Source organism: Falco cherrug, chromosome 12, assembly GCF_023634085.1.
Source record: "Falco cherrug isolate bFalChe1 chromosome 12, bFalChe1.pri, whole genome shotgun sequence".
Classification (NCBI taxonomy): domain Eukaryota; kingdom Metazoa; phylum Chordata; class Aves; order Falconiformes; family Falconidae; genus Falco; species Falco cherrug.
This window is the reverse complement of record NC_073708.1, coordinates 34760727-34778973: the sequence shown is the minus strand read 5'-3', so window position 1 is coordinate 34778973 and position 18247 is coordinate 34760727. Positions and strand designations below refer to the sequence as shown.

General features: G+C 49.2%; 1 protein-coding gene across 2 annotated transcripts in view; it reads left to right on the top strand.

The window, feature by feature from the left end:
* The first annotated feature begins 663 nt into the window (after positions 1–663).
* NEGR1 (neuronal growth regulator 1) overlaps positions 664–18247 on the top strand; it is a 295944-nt gene continuing 278360 nt past the window's right edge. The window contains exon 1 of one of the 2 annotated variants that reach the window (XM_055724994.1): positions 664–1111. In XM_055724994.1, the coding sequence (XP_055580969.1) occupies positions 942–1111 (170 nt within the window). In that variant the 5' untranslated portion in view covers positions 664–941. The remainder of the gene's footprint in view (positions 1112–18247) is intronic. The other variant, XM_055724993.1, reaches the window with a different exon arrangement.

The window sequence follows — 18247 nt, the reverse complement described above, 5'->3', positions numbered from 1 at the left end:
GCGGGGAGCGAGCCCCGCATGGGGCGCATCCTGCCGGAGGGGCGCAGCCTGGCGGGCCGTGCCGGGCGGGCTCCGTGCCGGGCGCCCCCCGCCAGCGCCCTACCCCGCTCGGCGGCCGCGGAGGCCGGCAGCCTGCGGGGTGCGTGTGAGGGGCCGCAGCGGGGCGAGAGGGGCCGCGTTTCGGTGTGGCTGTAGGGACATGGCCCGGCCATAGGGCTTGCTGCTCGGTGGGCGTCTCGCCGCCCTGCTGCATTTTAGGAGACGGACCCCCGCGTACGGGGGCGGCCGCGCCGGTGTGCCAGGCGGGAATGGGTCCGCCGTGGGGGAGGCGAGCGGCCCGGGCGGGCGGGGAAGCCTCGCCGCGGAGCTGTCGCTGCGATTTCCAGCGCGGCAGCCCGAAAGCACTGGTTGACTTGCCGGCTGTTGGCAACAACAACAGCAAAAAGCCCCCGAGTGATGAATTTCTGGCCGGCCCTTACCGGGTGCGGGTTCCCGGCGAGCCGCGGCACAGCAGCCCCGCGGCGCGAGCGGCCTGCACCGGGGGGAGGGGGCTGCCGGGGGCGGCCGGCGCTGCGCACCCCGCGGGCGGGGGCGGGGGGGCTGCGGGCCGCGCTGCCGAGGGGCGGGCGGCGGAGCAGGAAGCCCGGCGGGGGGGGGGGGGGGGGGGCGCGCATCCCTCCGCCGCCGGGCCGGTTGCCAGGGCGACGGCTGCGTGGCAACGGGCTGGCAGCGGGGGCCGCCCGCCGCCGAGCCGCCGCCGCGGCGCGCAGAGCGGGCGCGCTGCCCTCCTCGCTAGATGCTGCGGCGGCCGCCCGGGAGCAGCCACGCTCGGCGCACGGCCACCGACCGCGGGCACCAGCCAGGGGCCGCCGCTACCGGGGGCAGCTCCCGGCCGCCGCCGGGCCCAGGGGCAGCGCGTAGCGGCGCGGCGCGGAGCGGAGATGGTGCCGCTGGTGCGGAGCGCCGGGGGCTCCCACCAGTGGCTGGCGGTCGTGGTCCTCGGCCTTTGCTGCCTGCTGCCCCCCGGCCGACTCGCCGCGCCGGGCGGAGATTTCCCCGGGGCGGCCGTGGACAACCTGGTGGTCAGGAAGGGGGACACGGCGGTGCTTAGGTAGGAGGCGACCGCGGCGGCGGGGGGCGGGCGGGGGGGAGTGCGGAGCTCGGCCGCCAGGGCAGCCCCCGCCGCTCCCGGGGATGCTGCCGAGGGCCGGGGGGGGCGTGGGGCAGTTGCCGCTGGCAGCGACCGCTGCCCGCGCCGCTGGAGCTGGGGCGGCCGCCGGGCCGCTCCCTGGTCCCGGGGGTGTGGCGGGCGCTGGAGGTCCGTTCCCGTGTTTCGCCCGCCGTCAGCAAGGCACGGTCTAGTTCATAGAAGTTTGGATACCGGCTGCTGGGCGAACCGGTGCAGTTTTGGTTCCCGGCATCAGCTCCGGGCTGCGCAGCCCAGCATCTGCAGCACGCCCTGGCAGAAGTGTTCGCGTTGTTATGTGTATTTTTATATATATATATATATATATATATTTTACCTTGTTGTATTTCCCAGCGATGAGCACGGCAAGCTAGCTTTGCACTGCTAGGAGGGGATGTGCTTACCGTAGCTCCGTTATTCCTTCTCCCAATGAACCCTGTGCTCCCTGTGCCTACGGTATCTTCTCTTCGGTCCGGTTGAGTGGAGCAAAATTTGTTTACCAGCAGCTGTACACCATACTTAATCTACTTGAATCCTTCTTTCTGATTTGTTTTCATTAATCCCCTGGCTTGATTTGGTTATCTTCCCCCCCCCCCCCCCCCCCCCCCAGTTCCAACTTTTTATTCCTGCATCGCACTTCTCTCACGATCTTGCCATAGTTCAAGAAAAATACATTTTCTGGTTATCTGGAATATGATTGCAGCAGGTTGAACCTTCTTGCTTGTGATAAATCTCCCATTCAATTAGCAGTAGTTTTAAGCTATGAAGAATCTGGCTGTATTATTTTTTGTTGGGGTGTCACTCACTTAGGTCCCTAGATTAGAAAGTATTTTAGCCATGTGTGTTTTTAATCATCCTACGATCTGCTGTAAAATATTGCATGAGGTATTTTCACTAGGAATTTGGAATCAGTTTATAGCAAGTCAGCTTGCTTCTGGTGTAGTAGCTGCTGAAAATACAGTAGATGTCTATGTAGGGCAGCTGACAAGTAATTTTTATGTATACCTCAGTTATACTCTGTATTTTGAGATGTCCTGAAGTTCTCATGCTTTCTGTCTGCAGAATTGGAGAATCAAAGGATACAGATTTTTTTTTTTTTTTTAAAGTCAGTTTTATTTGTACTGTTTCAGACTTAAAGGTTGCAGAGAAGGTAACTTGGTGAGTTTGTGGGCAGTTAAGACAAGATACTCGGCCAGTACTAAATGTTAGTAGGACACGAACAAATACATATTCAGAACTACCTTATTAAAAAATTGTGGGATTACTCTAAAGGCGACCTCCTGGTGGGTTTCGGCTGGAATACATTTGTTTTCTAGGCCTAAGACTGTGTCTGAAACTCAGGGTCTGTGCAGGGGGATAGGTTACATAAATGGAATGAGAGCTATAGGATTTAAATGTTACTTTTGTCTCACAAGGGAGGGAGAGTATGTTTGGTAAAGATGTGCTGCTAAAGGAAACATGAACGTCGCTAATGAACTCTGGAACAAAGCAATTAGATGCTGAAATAATGTGCATTACATCTGTTTTTTCATTCCTCCTGCTCTGTGATTAGCTTCTTTCATTTTGTATGCCTTTTGTAGGCTTTCTTGTGAATCAGAGTTTATTTTGTTTTCAGCTGGTATGGCAACTTGAAAGGGGAATTGTAGGATCATGATAAGAGTAAACACTTTCAAAGGAGTATGCAGAAGGTGGGTAGAGCTGTTTATCCTGATTCTCTCCCTGCACATCATCACTGCTCCTCCTGAATTTTTCCTCACTGCATGTTTATTTTGATACGCATTAAAATAATTGTTCGTGTCCTAAGTATCGGAAGCTGGCTATTTATTTAAACAGAAAATTCCAGTGAGCTGGGTAAAGCAGTTTGGGTATTAGGAAAGGAGTTTTTTTGATTCCAGCTCTTTGGCCATCTGAATTTTGCTCTTCTCAGTTACTGTGTATTGCAGCAGCACCCAAAGTTGGCCGTGCACTGTAGTTCCCAGCCTCTTACGGCAAGGTGGCCGTCAGCTCCCTTCTGCTGGCACGTGTTGATTCACCGCGCAGCACCAGCCGACTCCAATTTTATCTGTTCTCCAGCAATGAGGGCTTTAGAAGTTGCCTCCTTATTTGCTTACAAAGACAGCACCGTGCCTAAAGCACCCAGCACTCCTTTTCTTAATAATTAATGCTAGAATATGGAAGTAATTCCCATGGCTTTGAGTCAGCATTTTCTTGGCTGCCAGAAGATTAGGGTGATTTATGTGATGCGCGCTGAGGTGGAGGCATCCCCTAATGAGAGGGCGTTGTGGGCGCTGCAGGAGCGCTTTCTCGGCACACACCCTGTGCTAGCTCCTCGGCTCCTGCTCAGGGCTTTTACCCAGCTGTGCAGCTTAATTACGTATTGACCCAGGTTTTAAGGTCTGCAAGGAGCGCAAATAAACGGCGTTACCTGTGTTGAGCTGGGGATAAAGTTTTACTCGCAAGTCTCGTTTTGAGCTGGAATATTAGGGGAGAAACTGCGTAGCCAGTTTCGATGAAGAAGATGGCAGACTGAGCGAGCCAAGTTCCAGTCTCAAGTCTCACATTAAGCTTTCATTGTCTTTACTAAAAATGAGGAATGCAGTCTCCTTTAACTGCTGAGATTTTCCAGTAAGAGCCTCTAAGTATTAACACAAAGTAAAACAATAAGTACGACTCCCTCATTTTAAAATAGTTAATTCATACGAATGCGTGATTAATCACTTCAGCATCCAGTGCCCACGGCATTTCTCCGGTGCCAGGGAGTTCGCTGGCTGGCTTCCGGCGTGGGCAGGGACAGGGGCATGGGCAGCCCACGTTCGGCACCGCCACATGGGCTGGCAGCAGACAGCCTGCCAGCAGCTGCCCCTCACCCCTGCCTTCTGCGGGAAGAGCCTAGTGACCAGTCCTGAGAGCAAATCTCTCGTTAGCCAGGGTGGTCTTGCTGATGATGAGCTGTTTCTGTAGTCTCCATAATTAAAACCTGGTACCTGTTGTTTGTTCTCAGTTGGTGACTGATCCAGGCAGACCCAACGCTATTTGTGGCACCGTTTACTGAAGTTATAAGAAATTATACCAGTAATGCAGTTGCTTTGTACTGCAAAATCATTTTGGGAAGCCACTTATTTTCAGAAGTATAATTCTGTCCTGAATCTTTTCTATATTCTTCCCAGACAACCAGTTAAGATTTAATGAGAACACATGAGGAAGGAGAGCACAAGCTATAAAAGCATTATTTTATTAAAAGAATAAATTGCCACATTGTAAACTGCTAGTTACACAGGGAAGAGCCTGTATTTTCAGAACTGAATTCTTCTAGTGACCCTTCTCAAGACCTCCTGCAAGGAGAGGGATCGCCCTGTGTTGGCAGCATGTGTGTGACGCTGACAGCAGAAGTGGTGATTTTGGAACACGAGTGTTTTAAGAGGTGACAAATGAAGAGCAATTTGCTTGGAGCAGGCATGGGTAACCCGTTTCTTTTCCCTCGCTGCCCGGTGAGCAGCACTCACCCTCCGGGGGGGGATGCTCAGCGGGTACCAAGGCCACCTCCACTGGGGTGGGGACTGCTCCGTCCCCTTCCCGTTGGCCAGGTGTGGGGTGACGTGAGGATTGCAGCGAGAGGTGTTTCTGCTTCCACAAGAAAGGAAAGAGAATTTCTCTTTGACTTTCTGTGCTGATGCTTATCTAGGTTACGGCTGGTTTGTGTGCACGGCTTTCCTCGCTTTATATAAACACGAACATAGATATGTGTTTCCTAACAGTTCCTACCTACCTCATCTGCAATTTGTAAACAAAATCCCCTTAGGTATCTAAAGGTACAGATCTGAAGGTGACCAAAATGGCTTTCTCTAGCAAGCAAAGTTTTTTATCCTGCATTTTATTTTTCTTAAATCTCATGGATAATAAAAATCTAGTTTACCTGACAGTACTTCTACACTGAGCAATCACAGTAAATTCAGTTTTAGAAGCTGGCACATTTTCAAAAAAAGCAAAAGATTTTTTTCTTACCACTGTGTGATTATAGAGTAGTTTATAAAATACCTGCTCTGCAATGTGTAAAATAATGTGAATTCTTCACTGCAAAGAGTTAAACCTTGAGTTAGGATCCATTGGATCGAGGTTCCCAAAGGCTGCCAGTGAGGAGTAGGAGGGGTGGATACTGTAAAGCAGGTAACCACATCGGGTTGTGGTTACAGAGCAGACATCGGATCCTGTCAAACCTGGCTGGGAAAACCAGGATCCGTCCTAGGCCAGCCTGGCTGACAGGTAGACTGAACCTCACTCGCGGTTTTTGACTGCCGGAGCCTCTTTTGGCCATCCCATGTGAGCTCTGCCTGAGGTTCAGGGCAGCTAGCAGTCACCTGAGAAGGGTGATTATAGGAGAAGAATCTGGGTTTTTTGGTCATAGGTCAGGGGATTTGGGGGGTTTTGGTTTGTTGTCTAAATTTGGAATTCTTCGTGTGTAGCCTGGTGGCTTCTCCTTCCACCTCGGAGGGTGTCAGGTCTTGTCGTGTGCAGTCATGCTCTCCCTGCCCCGGAGGCCTGACTTGGTCACCAGCTGACTCCGAAGAGGTGACGCAGGCGGGCTGTGCTGTGTGGCTGCAGGTGAGCTCTGCCGGCAGGACCCTTTACTGCTGTTTTCACTGGTATTAAAAGATTAGGGCACATGGTAGACAGCTGATCCGAAACTATACATCTCTGTCAGTGCCTGCCTTTGGAGTTACTCAGCTGCTTCTTTTCCACAAGTTTTTCAGCTGGTGGCAGAAGTTGCCATCTGGGGAACAGGAGGAGCAGCTCCTTGGCATCCTCTGTGTCTCTCGGTGTCCTTGGCCGGGAGAGCTGCTGCCCTAAACACAGCAAGCATGACTCCTGCCTCCCCTGAGAGGCACCCCGCTTTTCAATCCTGCCACCCCTGGGTGGCTCAGGAGCCGTGCAAGGTGGCGTGCTGGAGAAATGCTGTTCTTTGTGCAGTGCTGATGACTCAGTGCTTCACTGTGGCTCCCTTGAGCCTCACAGAGATCACAGTTCTCACCGTCTATTGAAAATTACTTTCTCAGCTGTGTGTCATCTTGTTCACTCACAGTGGAAAATGGGATGCTCCCTCTTCTCCTCCTCTGGTGGGCATTGACAGTTCAGGGGAGAGATGTCCACCTAACATCATTTTTCAAAGCTAGTTGCCCTTAGTGGTACCAAATGCAGGGTCTCTGAAGTCAGAGTCCGGTATGGGTATGAGCTCCGCTTTGGCGGGAGAAGTTTGGCAGCAGTGGCCAAACCCACGTCTCCTGGTTCTCTGGCTTTCAAACCATTCTGATTTTGAGATTGGACCTCCCCTCTGCTGGTAAAGCACATCAGTGTCTTACAGTGGGCGCAGGGTGTCCTGGCCAAACAAAACCTTGCTGGGACCATTTCCAGTTCCTGCTTCTGCTTCCCCTGACTCCAGGTGCTCAAGAATGAAACTACAGCATTACGGTCATCATCATGGATTTTGTTATGGGGGGCTCCTTCTCAACCTGTCTCGAGATAGAAAATCCCATGGATTCCCAGATCAGTGGTGATGAGGAAGATCCAGCTGCTCTGGTTGAAGTCACTGAAGGTACCTGTGTGTCAAGCAGGCCAAGCAGGCTTCAACTCGGAAGCTGTTCAGGTCAGGGGGATGTAGGTGCCTATTCATATTTAAATTGCTGGGGGGGGGGCTAATGACTTTTAGGGGTTGGGACTTACATGTCGGTTTTGCTTTCTTTCCCAAGAGCTGCCCTTTATAGCTAACAGTCTTTCCCAAAGGAGCAACAGTGGTCATGGAAAGCTGGTGACACATCTGCCAAACATTCTCTGCTTGTTGTTGTTACTGAGAACTGAGCATTTGGGATGAAAATTTACAGAATGACTAGCAGGTGAATATCAACTGTGTATAGCATATTTAAATTGTAAGATACTATATATATTCTAGCATTACAGCTCTCTGATGCATGTCCACATACCAGTGTTTGGTAGTTGTGTGCACCCAGGTATAAACACAGATATGTCTATGGAGGGATGGGTGGTGTAATAAATACAAGAATTTTCTTACCTTTATAATTTTAAAAGGTACATTTCTGGACTTCCATACTCTTTTGGTATTCTTGTGCGGTTCAGCATCATGAATTATTTGGCTGAAATGTGACTGTGGTATGCATAGACATATGTACACCCTCCCCCCCTGCCCCATAAAATTAAGTTGTTGTTTGAGTAAGACTTTCACATTCCAAATCCCTGCCAATTATTAAACAAGCACATTATGGTGCTTGCCTCTTGTCTGTGCAGTAATAATAAATAAATTCAGAGTAAATTAAAATAATTTATCATTTTAAACGATTGCGAATGTTTCAGATGTTATGCAGAGGAACTAACAAAACAAGGAATCAGTAAGGAATGAAAAACAGTATTTGTTCCAAAGGGCTGTTCTGTTGAGGAGAAACTGAGAGACTTAAATTACTTTCTTCTTGTCATCTTGCATAAAAGTTGACTCTAGCCGAGATCCCAGGGAAACAAGTCCCGGGGGCTCAGGCGGACTGGTTTCCCAGCCCAATCAGCAACACGCAGCACTGGCTCGCTGTGGCTCTCCTGGCAGAAGCATAGCGCAGCGCTGTGCTCGGAACGGCGATGGCTGCTGCGGCAGGCGCAGGGAAGCGACCCTGAGACCTTTCAGCTCTTTTTGGGACTTGTGGGGATGGATGGGTACTGGGGCACTTGTGCTGCTCTGATGAAGGCAGGTCCCAGGCGCAGGCTGGCATGTCCTAGCTCGGCCAGGGCTGGTCAGGGAGCACTGAGCACTGGCAGGCTGTTACCCACGTTCTTCCTTACCTTTGGCGTGGCTTTGCTCATGCCAGCTGCCGGTCCTGCACACATACTGTGCTATTTTCATAGAATCACAGAATCACAGCATGTTTTGGGTTGGCAGGGACCTCCGAGACCACCCAGTCCCACCCCCCACCACGGGCAGGGACCCCTCCCCCCAGCCCAGGCTGCTCCCAGCCCCGTCCAGCCTGGCCTTGAGCCCTGCCAGGGATGGGGCACCCACAGCTGCTCCGGGCACCCTGGGCCAGCGCCTCGCCACCCTCACCATGAAGAATTTCTTCCTAATATCTAATTTAATTCTACCCTCTTTTAGTTTAAAGCCATTACTCCTTGTCCTATGGCTACATTATATTCCAATATGTCAGGCCATCCTTTCAAAGGATCCCCTCTCGCACCCCTCCATAATGGGGCTGTTGTTCTTCGTGGTGAGTGAACAAGAATAGTGAAACAGATTATGCACAGCACCCTCCCTGCTGCACAGCACCCTTTCTGCTGCTCTAGCTGCTGAGCAAGCCCCTGCCCACTGCCGGCAGCCACCCACTCCAGATGTCCCTGGTGCAGGGCAAAGAGCACTGTGGCTGGAGAATAAACACCATTTTTTCAGAACTAGAGGGATACAAGCCAACAATTGAGTGAAGGCAGAGGCAGGTTAATCCAGCTGGCCACAACGCCAGATAAATTCAGTGAGATCTAGCCAGTGACAGCAGCGGCAGCGGACTCGCCTGCGATAACGTAATACTGCACTAATCAATCAAGTAATTGATCATATCCATCCGCAGGCTTCTGGTACCAGACCTGCCAGCTCCTTTAGCTTGCTTCATCTGTGAGTTAAAAAGATCTGCAGAGAAAAGGTTGAAAGAGAAACCTGTGTCTCCCTGTGAGGATGCTATTCCTCATGGGCAACATGGGGAGAAATACTTGTTAAATACCCCTCTGCTAAGACACTGACTTGTTGGGAGGGGCAGGCGGTTCAGAGTGCTCTTCAGCTCTGGCTCTTTTTCAGCCTTTGAGCAGAGATGATCAGTACAGAATCCATGTACCTGTGAGAACAGAAAGGTCCTGCTTGGAAGCAGAGAAAGGAACTCTTGAAATCTGCAAAATCTGCATTTTCCCCAACTCAGCCCAGAAAAAGTTCATGCTTATTTAAGTCTGTCACCATCAGGGTGGTCCCTCCTCTGCCTTCTGTCAGTAGTTGTCCTCCGTTGTGCTGTTAGTGTGGTGCAGCCATCCCGAGCCCTCACTGCCGGGCCAGCTCTGGAGCAAAGACCATGTCGTGGGGCCACAGAGACCCTTGGCTGGGCTGAATCAATCTGCTGGGCTCCCGGCACGGTTGTGCCATCACAACCGGCATGACTGGGCTCCCGGCGGGGCTGTGCCATCACAACCGGCATGACTGGGCTCCCGGCAGGGCTGTGCCATCACAGCCGGCATGCAGCATGGCCGAGCACCACCTGAGCAGAGCCTTCCTCTTGGAGCTGGCTGAGGTTGCAGCTCTCTGGTGTCCTGCACAGGCATACCAAATCCCGCTCACCTTTACCCTACCCTATCAGAAACTATCAGGCTATCTCATTTTCACTTTTCCCAGATATTTTTTCAACTCAGCAGAAAAAATATTTCTTCCTCAGACTGGATGCACACGTTTTTTTTCCTCATGTTACAGCTGCCACAGACGCCTGAGCAGGCTGGATTTGTTAGTGCACCTGCATGTACGTAGGTGGATATGTAAAATAGACCCAATAAAATGCTCAGCCGTCGCAGTAGTGTTTCTTGGTGCTCCTTCTGTAGCGCTTTATGTCTACCTAACGGCACATGGAGCCAGTAGATGCCTGCAGGAGCTCCAGCTGTAGCTCTGGTTTAGTGTGCTGTATTACATACAATGCCGGCAGAGATTTCTTGGCGATCTACACAGGAGAATGGCCCACCAGTGAGTTCAACTCAAGTTTTGATTTTTATACCTGCAAAACTGTTAAAAAAATACAAGATGAAGTAGAACATGCTCTGCCTTATAACAGAAAAAGAGTCAATCTGTTTTAAAAGATTTTCCCTTGGCAACAGCAGACAATCTGGTGGTCAGACAGCCAAACAAACAGCTATCATTAGTCATGCATAATTAAAACAAAGAGAGTAACCAACCGTTAGCAGTAACAGTTTTGTCTTGGAAAAAACCTCATTAGCATACAATACTTCTTGCAGAAATCTCCAGTAGTCTTTCTCATGCAAATGTCAATGTAAATGAAGGGAATTCTATATATTTATGCGTATATGCTGGTTTTTTTTTAATATACTTATGTAAATATACAGGAATGTGGTAACTGTCCGGTTCAGTATAGCATCTGTGATACGCCTGCAAAATTTACATATTGCAATCCTGTCAAAAGTAGGCAGGAACCTTATTCCCTCTACAAAACATAGGCATACATAATTTACTGTACAGTTGTATGCCTTTGATATTTCACTGGCTTCATGTTACAAACTTTTTAAACTGAATGTAATTCACCATCATAAATCAGCACTGGAGACTGAAGTCCTCCCTTTTGAGCACCCGGTTTTTGCCCGATGTGAATGCTCCCATTAAATTTATTCTGGGTACAAAGAAGACGATGCAGACCTTTGCCTTTTACTTCCTTGGAAGGGACTGACTGACGGATGTGTTTGTTGCACTACACAGCTGCTCAGGCTTGCTTTGGGTGCTGTATAGGACGGAGGAGATCCGTTTCCTTCGAGCACGGCCCTGGGAAGGAGCTCCAGAGCTAGCAAAGGTGGGGGTATGGCCCTGCTGTGTGCGGAGAGCCGGGGGAGCTGGCGGGATAGCCATAGGAACCAGCAGGAAGCGGGGCCAGGTAAAAGTTATAAATAACCAGTTAAAGAAGAAATCAGGGCTTTGCAACCACACTCCCATTTCTTACTAATTGGAGAGGGGAGCATCTGTAAAGCACAGGTCTAGACACGCACTGTAGCTTTGCTACCGGCTACTGATTTAGTGTACTTAATTAAGCCAGAACGATGCAGAGGACAGTTCTCTCCAAGGAAACATGGCTGAAGAAGGGGAGGGGAAGTTTCAAGCAAAGTTCTCGTTGATTTAATGTGCTTAAGGTATACGTGATTATGCAAAAAGAAGTAGCTGTCACATCCCGCCTCCTCCCAACAGCAAACAGCTCCTGGCTCCACGGGGAGGCTGGGCTCGGCACCTGCAAAGGGACCTGTCCTAACCTGCCTTTCTGTAACATTAAAAAAAGGTTGATTTTACATTAAAAAAGGTTTTTATTATTAAAAAGAAAGTTTTTTAGTATTAAAGTTGTTAATTTTATGTAAAAGTGGTAGAAGAACATTTAAAGTAGGACAGACTCCTTCCTGCAGCGTGCTGGTGTGCCTTCCCCGCGGTGCCGTCCCGGGAACCAGCCTTCAGGCTGGGTTGTGGTGGCACCACGTGTGGGGAAGCCACAGTGCTGCAGCAGCCTCTGGGTCACAGTGAGGTGTCATGTGGAAACGGGAAAGTGTTGCAGAGAAAATTGTTTTGTGCTGCTGCGGAACAAAAATTTGCTGGAGTAAATGAAGCTGTATTTTTCTAAACCATTTTTCCCCTTTTTTCTCCTCTCTCTCTCTGCTTGGCCATGCTGGTTGCCTAGAACTTTCTCTTCTACTTGTCTTTCTACCCTGCTGTAAATAAAATGGTCCATGTGCCAGTAGGCTTTGTATATGGAAGAGTAAATCCCATTGGGACAGCTGAGTGTATTTCAGATCTGAGCAGATAGTCCAGTACAACCCTTGCGAGAAAATTCCAATGATTTTTTTAGCACGTTTTAATAAGCTACCAGCTTGAGTGCTGAAATATCTATGAAGCGGTTTTACTTCCATTTTACTAGCTCTGGGTTTTAATAACACTGGTGGAAGTTTGCAGCGACAGCGTGTCGGAGCCCTTCACTCACTCGGGATCAGGAGCACAGGAACAAGCAGCAGGTGCTTGTTCCCTGCAGTTTTGGGGTGGTTGTTTGAATTCAGGGAAGTTTACCCTCTTCTCTTGAAGTGAGCGAGGTGGTAGCAGCAGAAGCACTCTCAGGAGGGGTGTGCCAGCCCAAAGGGGAATTGCTCCGGAGCAGCCAGTCCTGCTGCTTCAGTCCCCAGCACAGTTGCTGGTCTGAACTGGGTGGCAGCCCCTTCAGGGAGCCAGAAGAAGAGCAACAGCCTTCAAAACCAGTGCAAAGCTTTTTCAGCTCTCGGAGGCGCTCTGGCCAAGGCAGGTGGGTGCCACCGCTTGTGCAGGTGGCTGGGTGGGCTCAGGCCACAGCATCCCTGGGGGGCTGCCCAGCACCAGCCTTTGCAGAGCAAAGGCTGGCTTTGCTGCAGGATGGTGCCCAGGAGGCAAAGTGCTGCCCCGGGCAGTTGCCTGCTCTGGTCATTTTGGCACCTGTGCCCAAAATTTGAGCCTGGATTCTAGATGTTCATCAGAGGCATAGCCATTTTGTGTGTTGGATGAAGCCATGAAGGGGTCTGGTCTGGGGCATCCAGCTGGACAGCTCCAGTCTCTGCATCTTCTGACATTTCTTTACAGTCTCGTGCTAGTGTGGAAAGCTCTTTGTAGCTATGAATTGTCAGCCGGTGGGCACTCTGGCGCTGGAAGGTGAAACCCTGTGTAAAATGTGTATAACGAGGTGCAGCGCTGCTGCAGGTAACGCGGCAGGGTTGCTGGAGCAGGATGTCAGAGCTGGTGGGGACCCAGCCCTGGGGGGACATGGCACATCCACGGGCTGGCTTCCTGATGCCCAAATGCCAATTTACTCGTTCATAATTATCAGAAAGAAGTTTAGTAAGGGAAGGTGTAACTGAACGCATTATATTTGCCCGTTCTTTGTGACTGTGATGCTACCCACCAGAAATGTTCAAGTTGACACAGGAGGTCCAGATATAGCCTTAGATTTCACTAAATTGTGGTGTCACTTAATTTTAAAACAGATCTGTAAATGTGTGATGGAAAAATGAGAATGTTAAATATTGTAGCCAATGCTTTTGGTAAGTGGTACATTGCAGCCTTGGAGTAAACACTTTTCATGTTTGTGACACAGTTCAAAATAAACTGTGTGTTATTATTGATGTAATTGAATATCAGATCAGATTCTTTGTATCGTGTATTATAGAAAAGCATGGCGGGCTCCCGTGCTGGGTGGTGGGTGTGAAAGCTGGGGAGGGTGCCTGTGCGTGTGCAGGGGTGAGGTCTGTGCTGAGAGCAGTACCGTGCGTGATCACGAATGGAAATGTCACCACGGCTGCGTACTGCATTTTGGAACCGCGGCACTTGCCTCAGCCCCTTCTCAGCGGAGGGCTGGGATGGTTAATGCCTCCGCAGTTGCTGCTTCTGCTTTTCTAGCCCCGGACCTGCAAACACGGAGGCTCCTCTGAGAGACCATGTGTCCATGATGCACCTCCTTGGTCCATGGTGTATTGCCCAGCTAGTGTCCTGGCTCAGTGTCCTTTACATCAGTGGTGCCTGGCTCATGGAACGGGCTCACAGGTTCTCTGGTGAGGCTTCAGGAAGGTATAGGTGAAGCAGACTGTGAAGTCCAAATTAATGAGCTATATTGCACTGAAGACTCAGCAAGATGTGGAAGTGCTAATTTTCTCCCGAATCAGCTGAACCAAGGTCAAGAACTTCTTCCTGCCATCAGGGGAGAGGAGGAGAATGGCTCCTGCCATGACTCATAGGAGCATGAAGGCCAGCAGAGAGTCAGGAGCCTCTGAGGAAGGGTGAAAGAATGGACAATTTTCCATATAGGCTTTCTGCCAGTTCCAGGAAGCCCACGGCTGAAGTGAAGATGACGTGTCAGCACTGGCACTGAACTGTTGGGTTATCCATGGATGGCAGCCGGCAGGGCTCTGATCCGTTTGGACCATAGAGCACGTGGAAGCATTGGTTCTGCCAGTGGGGTGTCCACGCAACGGCCACCGCGGGAGCTGGAACAGCCCTTTGGTGCCTCGTGCTTGGTGGTGGGACTGGTGCTTTGATGCTGAGAGGCAAACGTGGAGTTTAACCAAAGACAAAATGTTTATGTAATGCAGCTTTCAAAGAGTTGGGTTTTTTCTTAAATTCTTGTGTTGACTCATCTTTGTGTCAGTCCCTCAAATCGTGTAAGCATTTCCACACCAATTTTTTGGTTTCTAGCATGTAAGTGACGCTAAACTTAATGAGTACAAAACTCGCTCTTCCAGATTTTTAGATTTATAAGAATTATAACGATACATATATTATAGATTTGCAATTAACTTTTTAGCTTACTTACAACAGTTAATCAGGAAATGGTCCTAAAAGAGGTTTAACAGTGTCAACACACTTTGAAATAAATGACAAGTGAGGTTGTCCCAGACTTTGAATGCCTAAAGTGTGTAGGAGATTGAATGCAAGTCTCGGTGAAATCCCAAAATAATTTGATATCCTGAGCTGAGGCAATAATAAGTTTCCAAAGGCGGCGAGAAGGATGGATGTCTTGGCAAAAATAAACAGATAAATAAAAGTGCTGTCTTCTGTGTTTGTCTGCCGTGTCACAAAATCTGAAAGGCTGAGGTCTTTTCTACAAGATAAATGAACCCAGCTTTCTTGAAAGCATGATTGCAAATAGGTAAGTCTATCAGGTCTAAAAGCAATTATTTCAGTATACTCCATTCCTGGCTATCATGATATAGCAGCTTTTAATGAGGGATTTGGATCACATGAACTAAATTAGTTAAAAAATGAGCACAGCTGTATATGAAGGTCTCAGAAAGGGCTTGCATTATTAAACTGACTTATTTTAAACTGTGCTTGTGAAGTATTGAGTTAGCTTACTTGTGTACTTTGATAGATGTGATAAAAAATATATCAGTGGGAGTTAAAAAGGAAGTAGTTGTGCAGGTATTGTGTTGCTTATAGAATAAAATAAGATAATGCAGTAATTAAAACATTTGTTTATATGCTAATTATTTGTTGTTTAAAAATGTAATATGGTGGTATAATATATTTACAAAATTATAGGTTAATTCATTGAAAGTATGGATGCATTTAACTTGATGTGTTATGTCATAGTTATCTTGAATATATCATAGCAATTAAATCAGTAAACTGGCATATCGTATACTTTTAAATGTGTTACAGAAAGAGAAGTGTTAAGTGTTGCACTGTCTCGCTACTGCTTCAGGTGCCTCACTGCGGCACTGGGCACACCTTTGGTCACTGGCTCCCCGGGCCACTTCTAGCTTTAATCCCATCCCACTTCAGCAGTGAATTTCTCTTACAATTCTTGGGCAAGGCAGTTACTGAGTAAATCTAAAATCAAATATTAAAAATGTCATTGAAAGGCTAATATAAACAGGGTAGGGGGAGACTGATTAGCCTAAAGTTTTCTTTCAGGTGTTAAGGGTCTCATATCGCAATTCTTGTTTTATGATGTATAAATAGATTTTTAGGTCCTGTGGGCAGTGACTGTAGGAAACCACTGTGACAAAAAAGATCTTTTAAGTGTGCCATAGCAACATGTGAAAGCAAACTTGCATACCTCTGCTATAGAAATTATCATTATATTCCTCTCCACAAAGGAAATCCCAACCTTTACATTCAGGTTACTTGAATTCTTCAGGATTTTTTTTGGTAAGGAATTTTAGGTCTAAATTTACATAATGGCTTGAGAAACATGGGGTACACTGCCCAAAATAAACCTGAAAAATTCTTCAGAAGATGTTGGTGTGTTGAATTATAACATGCCCCACTAACTCAGGAAGGCCTTTAGGGCTGTTTCTGGAGAAAGAGGGTCCATGAAGTAAACTGTTGAGTTGTCAATTCAACTAGAAATCAGATTAGCATCCTGTCCCAAACTAGATGAGACTATCACCCTGGAGGATTGCGGAAACACACATTGCTTGTTAGAAAAAAATCTTAGAAATTATCTATTAGTAAGACATTTACTGAGCACTCGGCCAGTCTTTCACAGAGAGGGGCTTTTTGTTCTTATTTTTGTTCATTAGCCTCGTGGTTAAGGAATGGCCGGGCTGGGGACACGGAGCGAGAGGCTGGAGCGGCTCCAGGCAGGAGCCACCCAGGAGCACCAGGTCCAGCTGCCCCAGGGACCCACTGCCTGCTCCGCACCAGTGGCAGTGCCCTGGGGATGGCTGGCGGGCTGGGGCTAGGTCAGACCTTGTGGTTGGTTCTGCATAATTACTCAAACATAATTAAATAGTTCATGTCCTCTCTATAAAGCCATGTCTCCGATTCTTACAGAATCACAGCATGGTCTGAGTTGGAAGAGACCTCCAAGACCACCCAGTCCCACCCCCTTGCAGTGAGCAGGGCCCCCTCCCCCCAGCCCAGGCTGCTCCCAGCCCCGTCCAGCCTGGCCTTGAGCCCTGCCAGGGATGGGGCACCCACAGCTGCTCCGGGCAGCCTGGGCCAGCGCCTCGCCGCCCCCATGGGGAGGAATATAGAGTCGTAGAAAGATCATTTGAAAGACTTGGTGGTATTGGAGAGCTGTTTACTTTCTGCGGTATTCACATATGAGACCATTTTGTGCATGTATTTATTTAAAAAAAAATATATATGATATTTATTTTACTTCAGAGAAGGCATCAAAACAACAGCTTCCCACTTGTGGCAGCGGCCTGGCTGCTCCTCGCCTGGATTGCAACTTCTGCTTTTCACAGAACCCTGGTTCTCTGCCTGGCGGATAACAAGAAGGGCACATATAGTCGAAGAGAATATTTACCAATAATCAATACACCAGATGTATTAAGTACACTGGAAAGAGTCAGTCCCCAGCGTGGTGAAATAGTACAGGCTTATGGCAAGCGAGTAGCCCGTCGCAGTTGCGGCAGGGCGCTGGGTTAGCCCTGCCCGTTCCCTGGGCAGGCCCCTCGGCCGGCCGAGCACCCCGCCAGCCCCGCAGCCCCTCCTGGGTGCCCCACCTGCAACCAGGGCAGCACCCACTGCTTCCCAGTGTGTGTCGGCAAAGCCCCGCAGGGAAAACCGCGCATACAGGCTCCACAGTCATGAAAAGCAAACAGTCTTTTATATATTTTTCTCTGTAGTTGGTGAACTTTGCTTTTCTGTCTGCGACCTGTGGACAAGGGTGTAGTGGGCTCGAAATGAGGTGAGAGGAGAGAAAATGATGGGGAAATGGCCAGTGGGGGAGGAAAAGGTCAGCAACTCACAGGTGCGGAGCTTTGGGCACATTCACAGGAGACCGGGTGATGAGTCAATATGTTATGAAAGTGGCCTAATTATGACAAATCCTTCCTCACTCCCCCCGGCCGCTGGAACAACTGGACTAGAAAATTGTGCTAGGCTTTTCATTCTAAGGCTATTAAATAGCAGAGAAAGAGAGAACAAAATATATCTTTTGTCACAGCTACTTTTCTTTTTTAGTGTAGAGCCTTGCACTGACTGGAAATTAGTTTAATGTTAACGTAATTAATTGTATTTAATTTGTGACTTTGTTTTTACCTGCATAAACCTTCTTTATATTGTATGTCTGGTAGTAGGAAGGTGTCCATGGTAAAGATAAAACACAGCTTGCATATTAAATTTGCATAAACCGGTGGTTTGGGGGGGCTGCAGCTCCGGGCTGCCCCAGGCTGAGGGGGGCGCATTGGGCTGAGCCTCTCATGGGACCTTCTCGGGGAGCCAGGCGTGCAGTGACGCCCCGCTCTGTCTCTTCCAGCCTGGCGACAACAGAAGATGGGGGTTAGCACAAAGCGAAGTATGCGGCGGTTTTGCTTAGAATCCCCAGCAAGAGGCAGAGCGGTTGCTGCTGTCTGCAGCGAGTGCCAAGGGGCGAAGGGGCAAGGGCGGAGGGAGAGGAGGCGAGGCACCGCCAGCACCCCGGGCCTCCGCGCGCCTATCTGTGAAACGCCAAAGCTGTTCAAAATTTAAAATTAAACTTGGGGCACAGGTGTGGAGCGAAGAGCTGAGAGTTGTTAGCATAGATACAGTAATTGAATTTTCAGATTTTGTTGGGGTTTTTTTAATGTAAAGCTGCACGGTCTGGTCAGGAGATTATAACATCTGCAGCTCTCACCTGGCTGCGGTAGCCAGTGGCAGCGTGGTCAAAGCTGCGGTGCCGGTGTGACCAAGCTGGTGTGGGCCAGCGCTGCCCGTGGGTGATGACGGGTGACCTGGGTACGGCCAAGGGGCTGGGGTCATTTCCTACAAACTGCAGAATTGGTTTTGGAATTCTTTTCGCCTTCCTCTTTCATTTATTATATTCAAATAGCCGATCT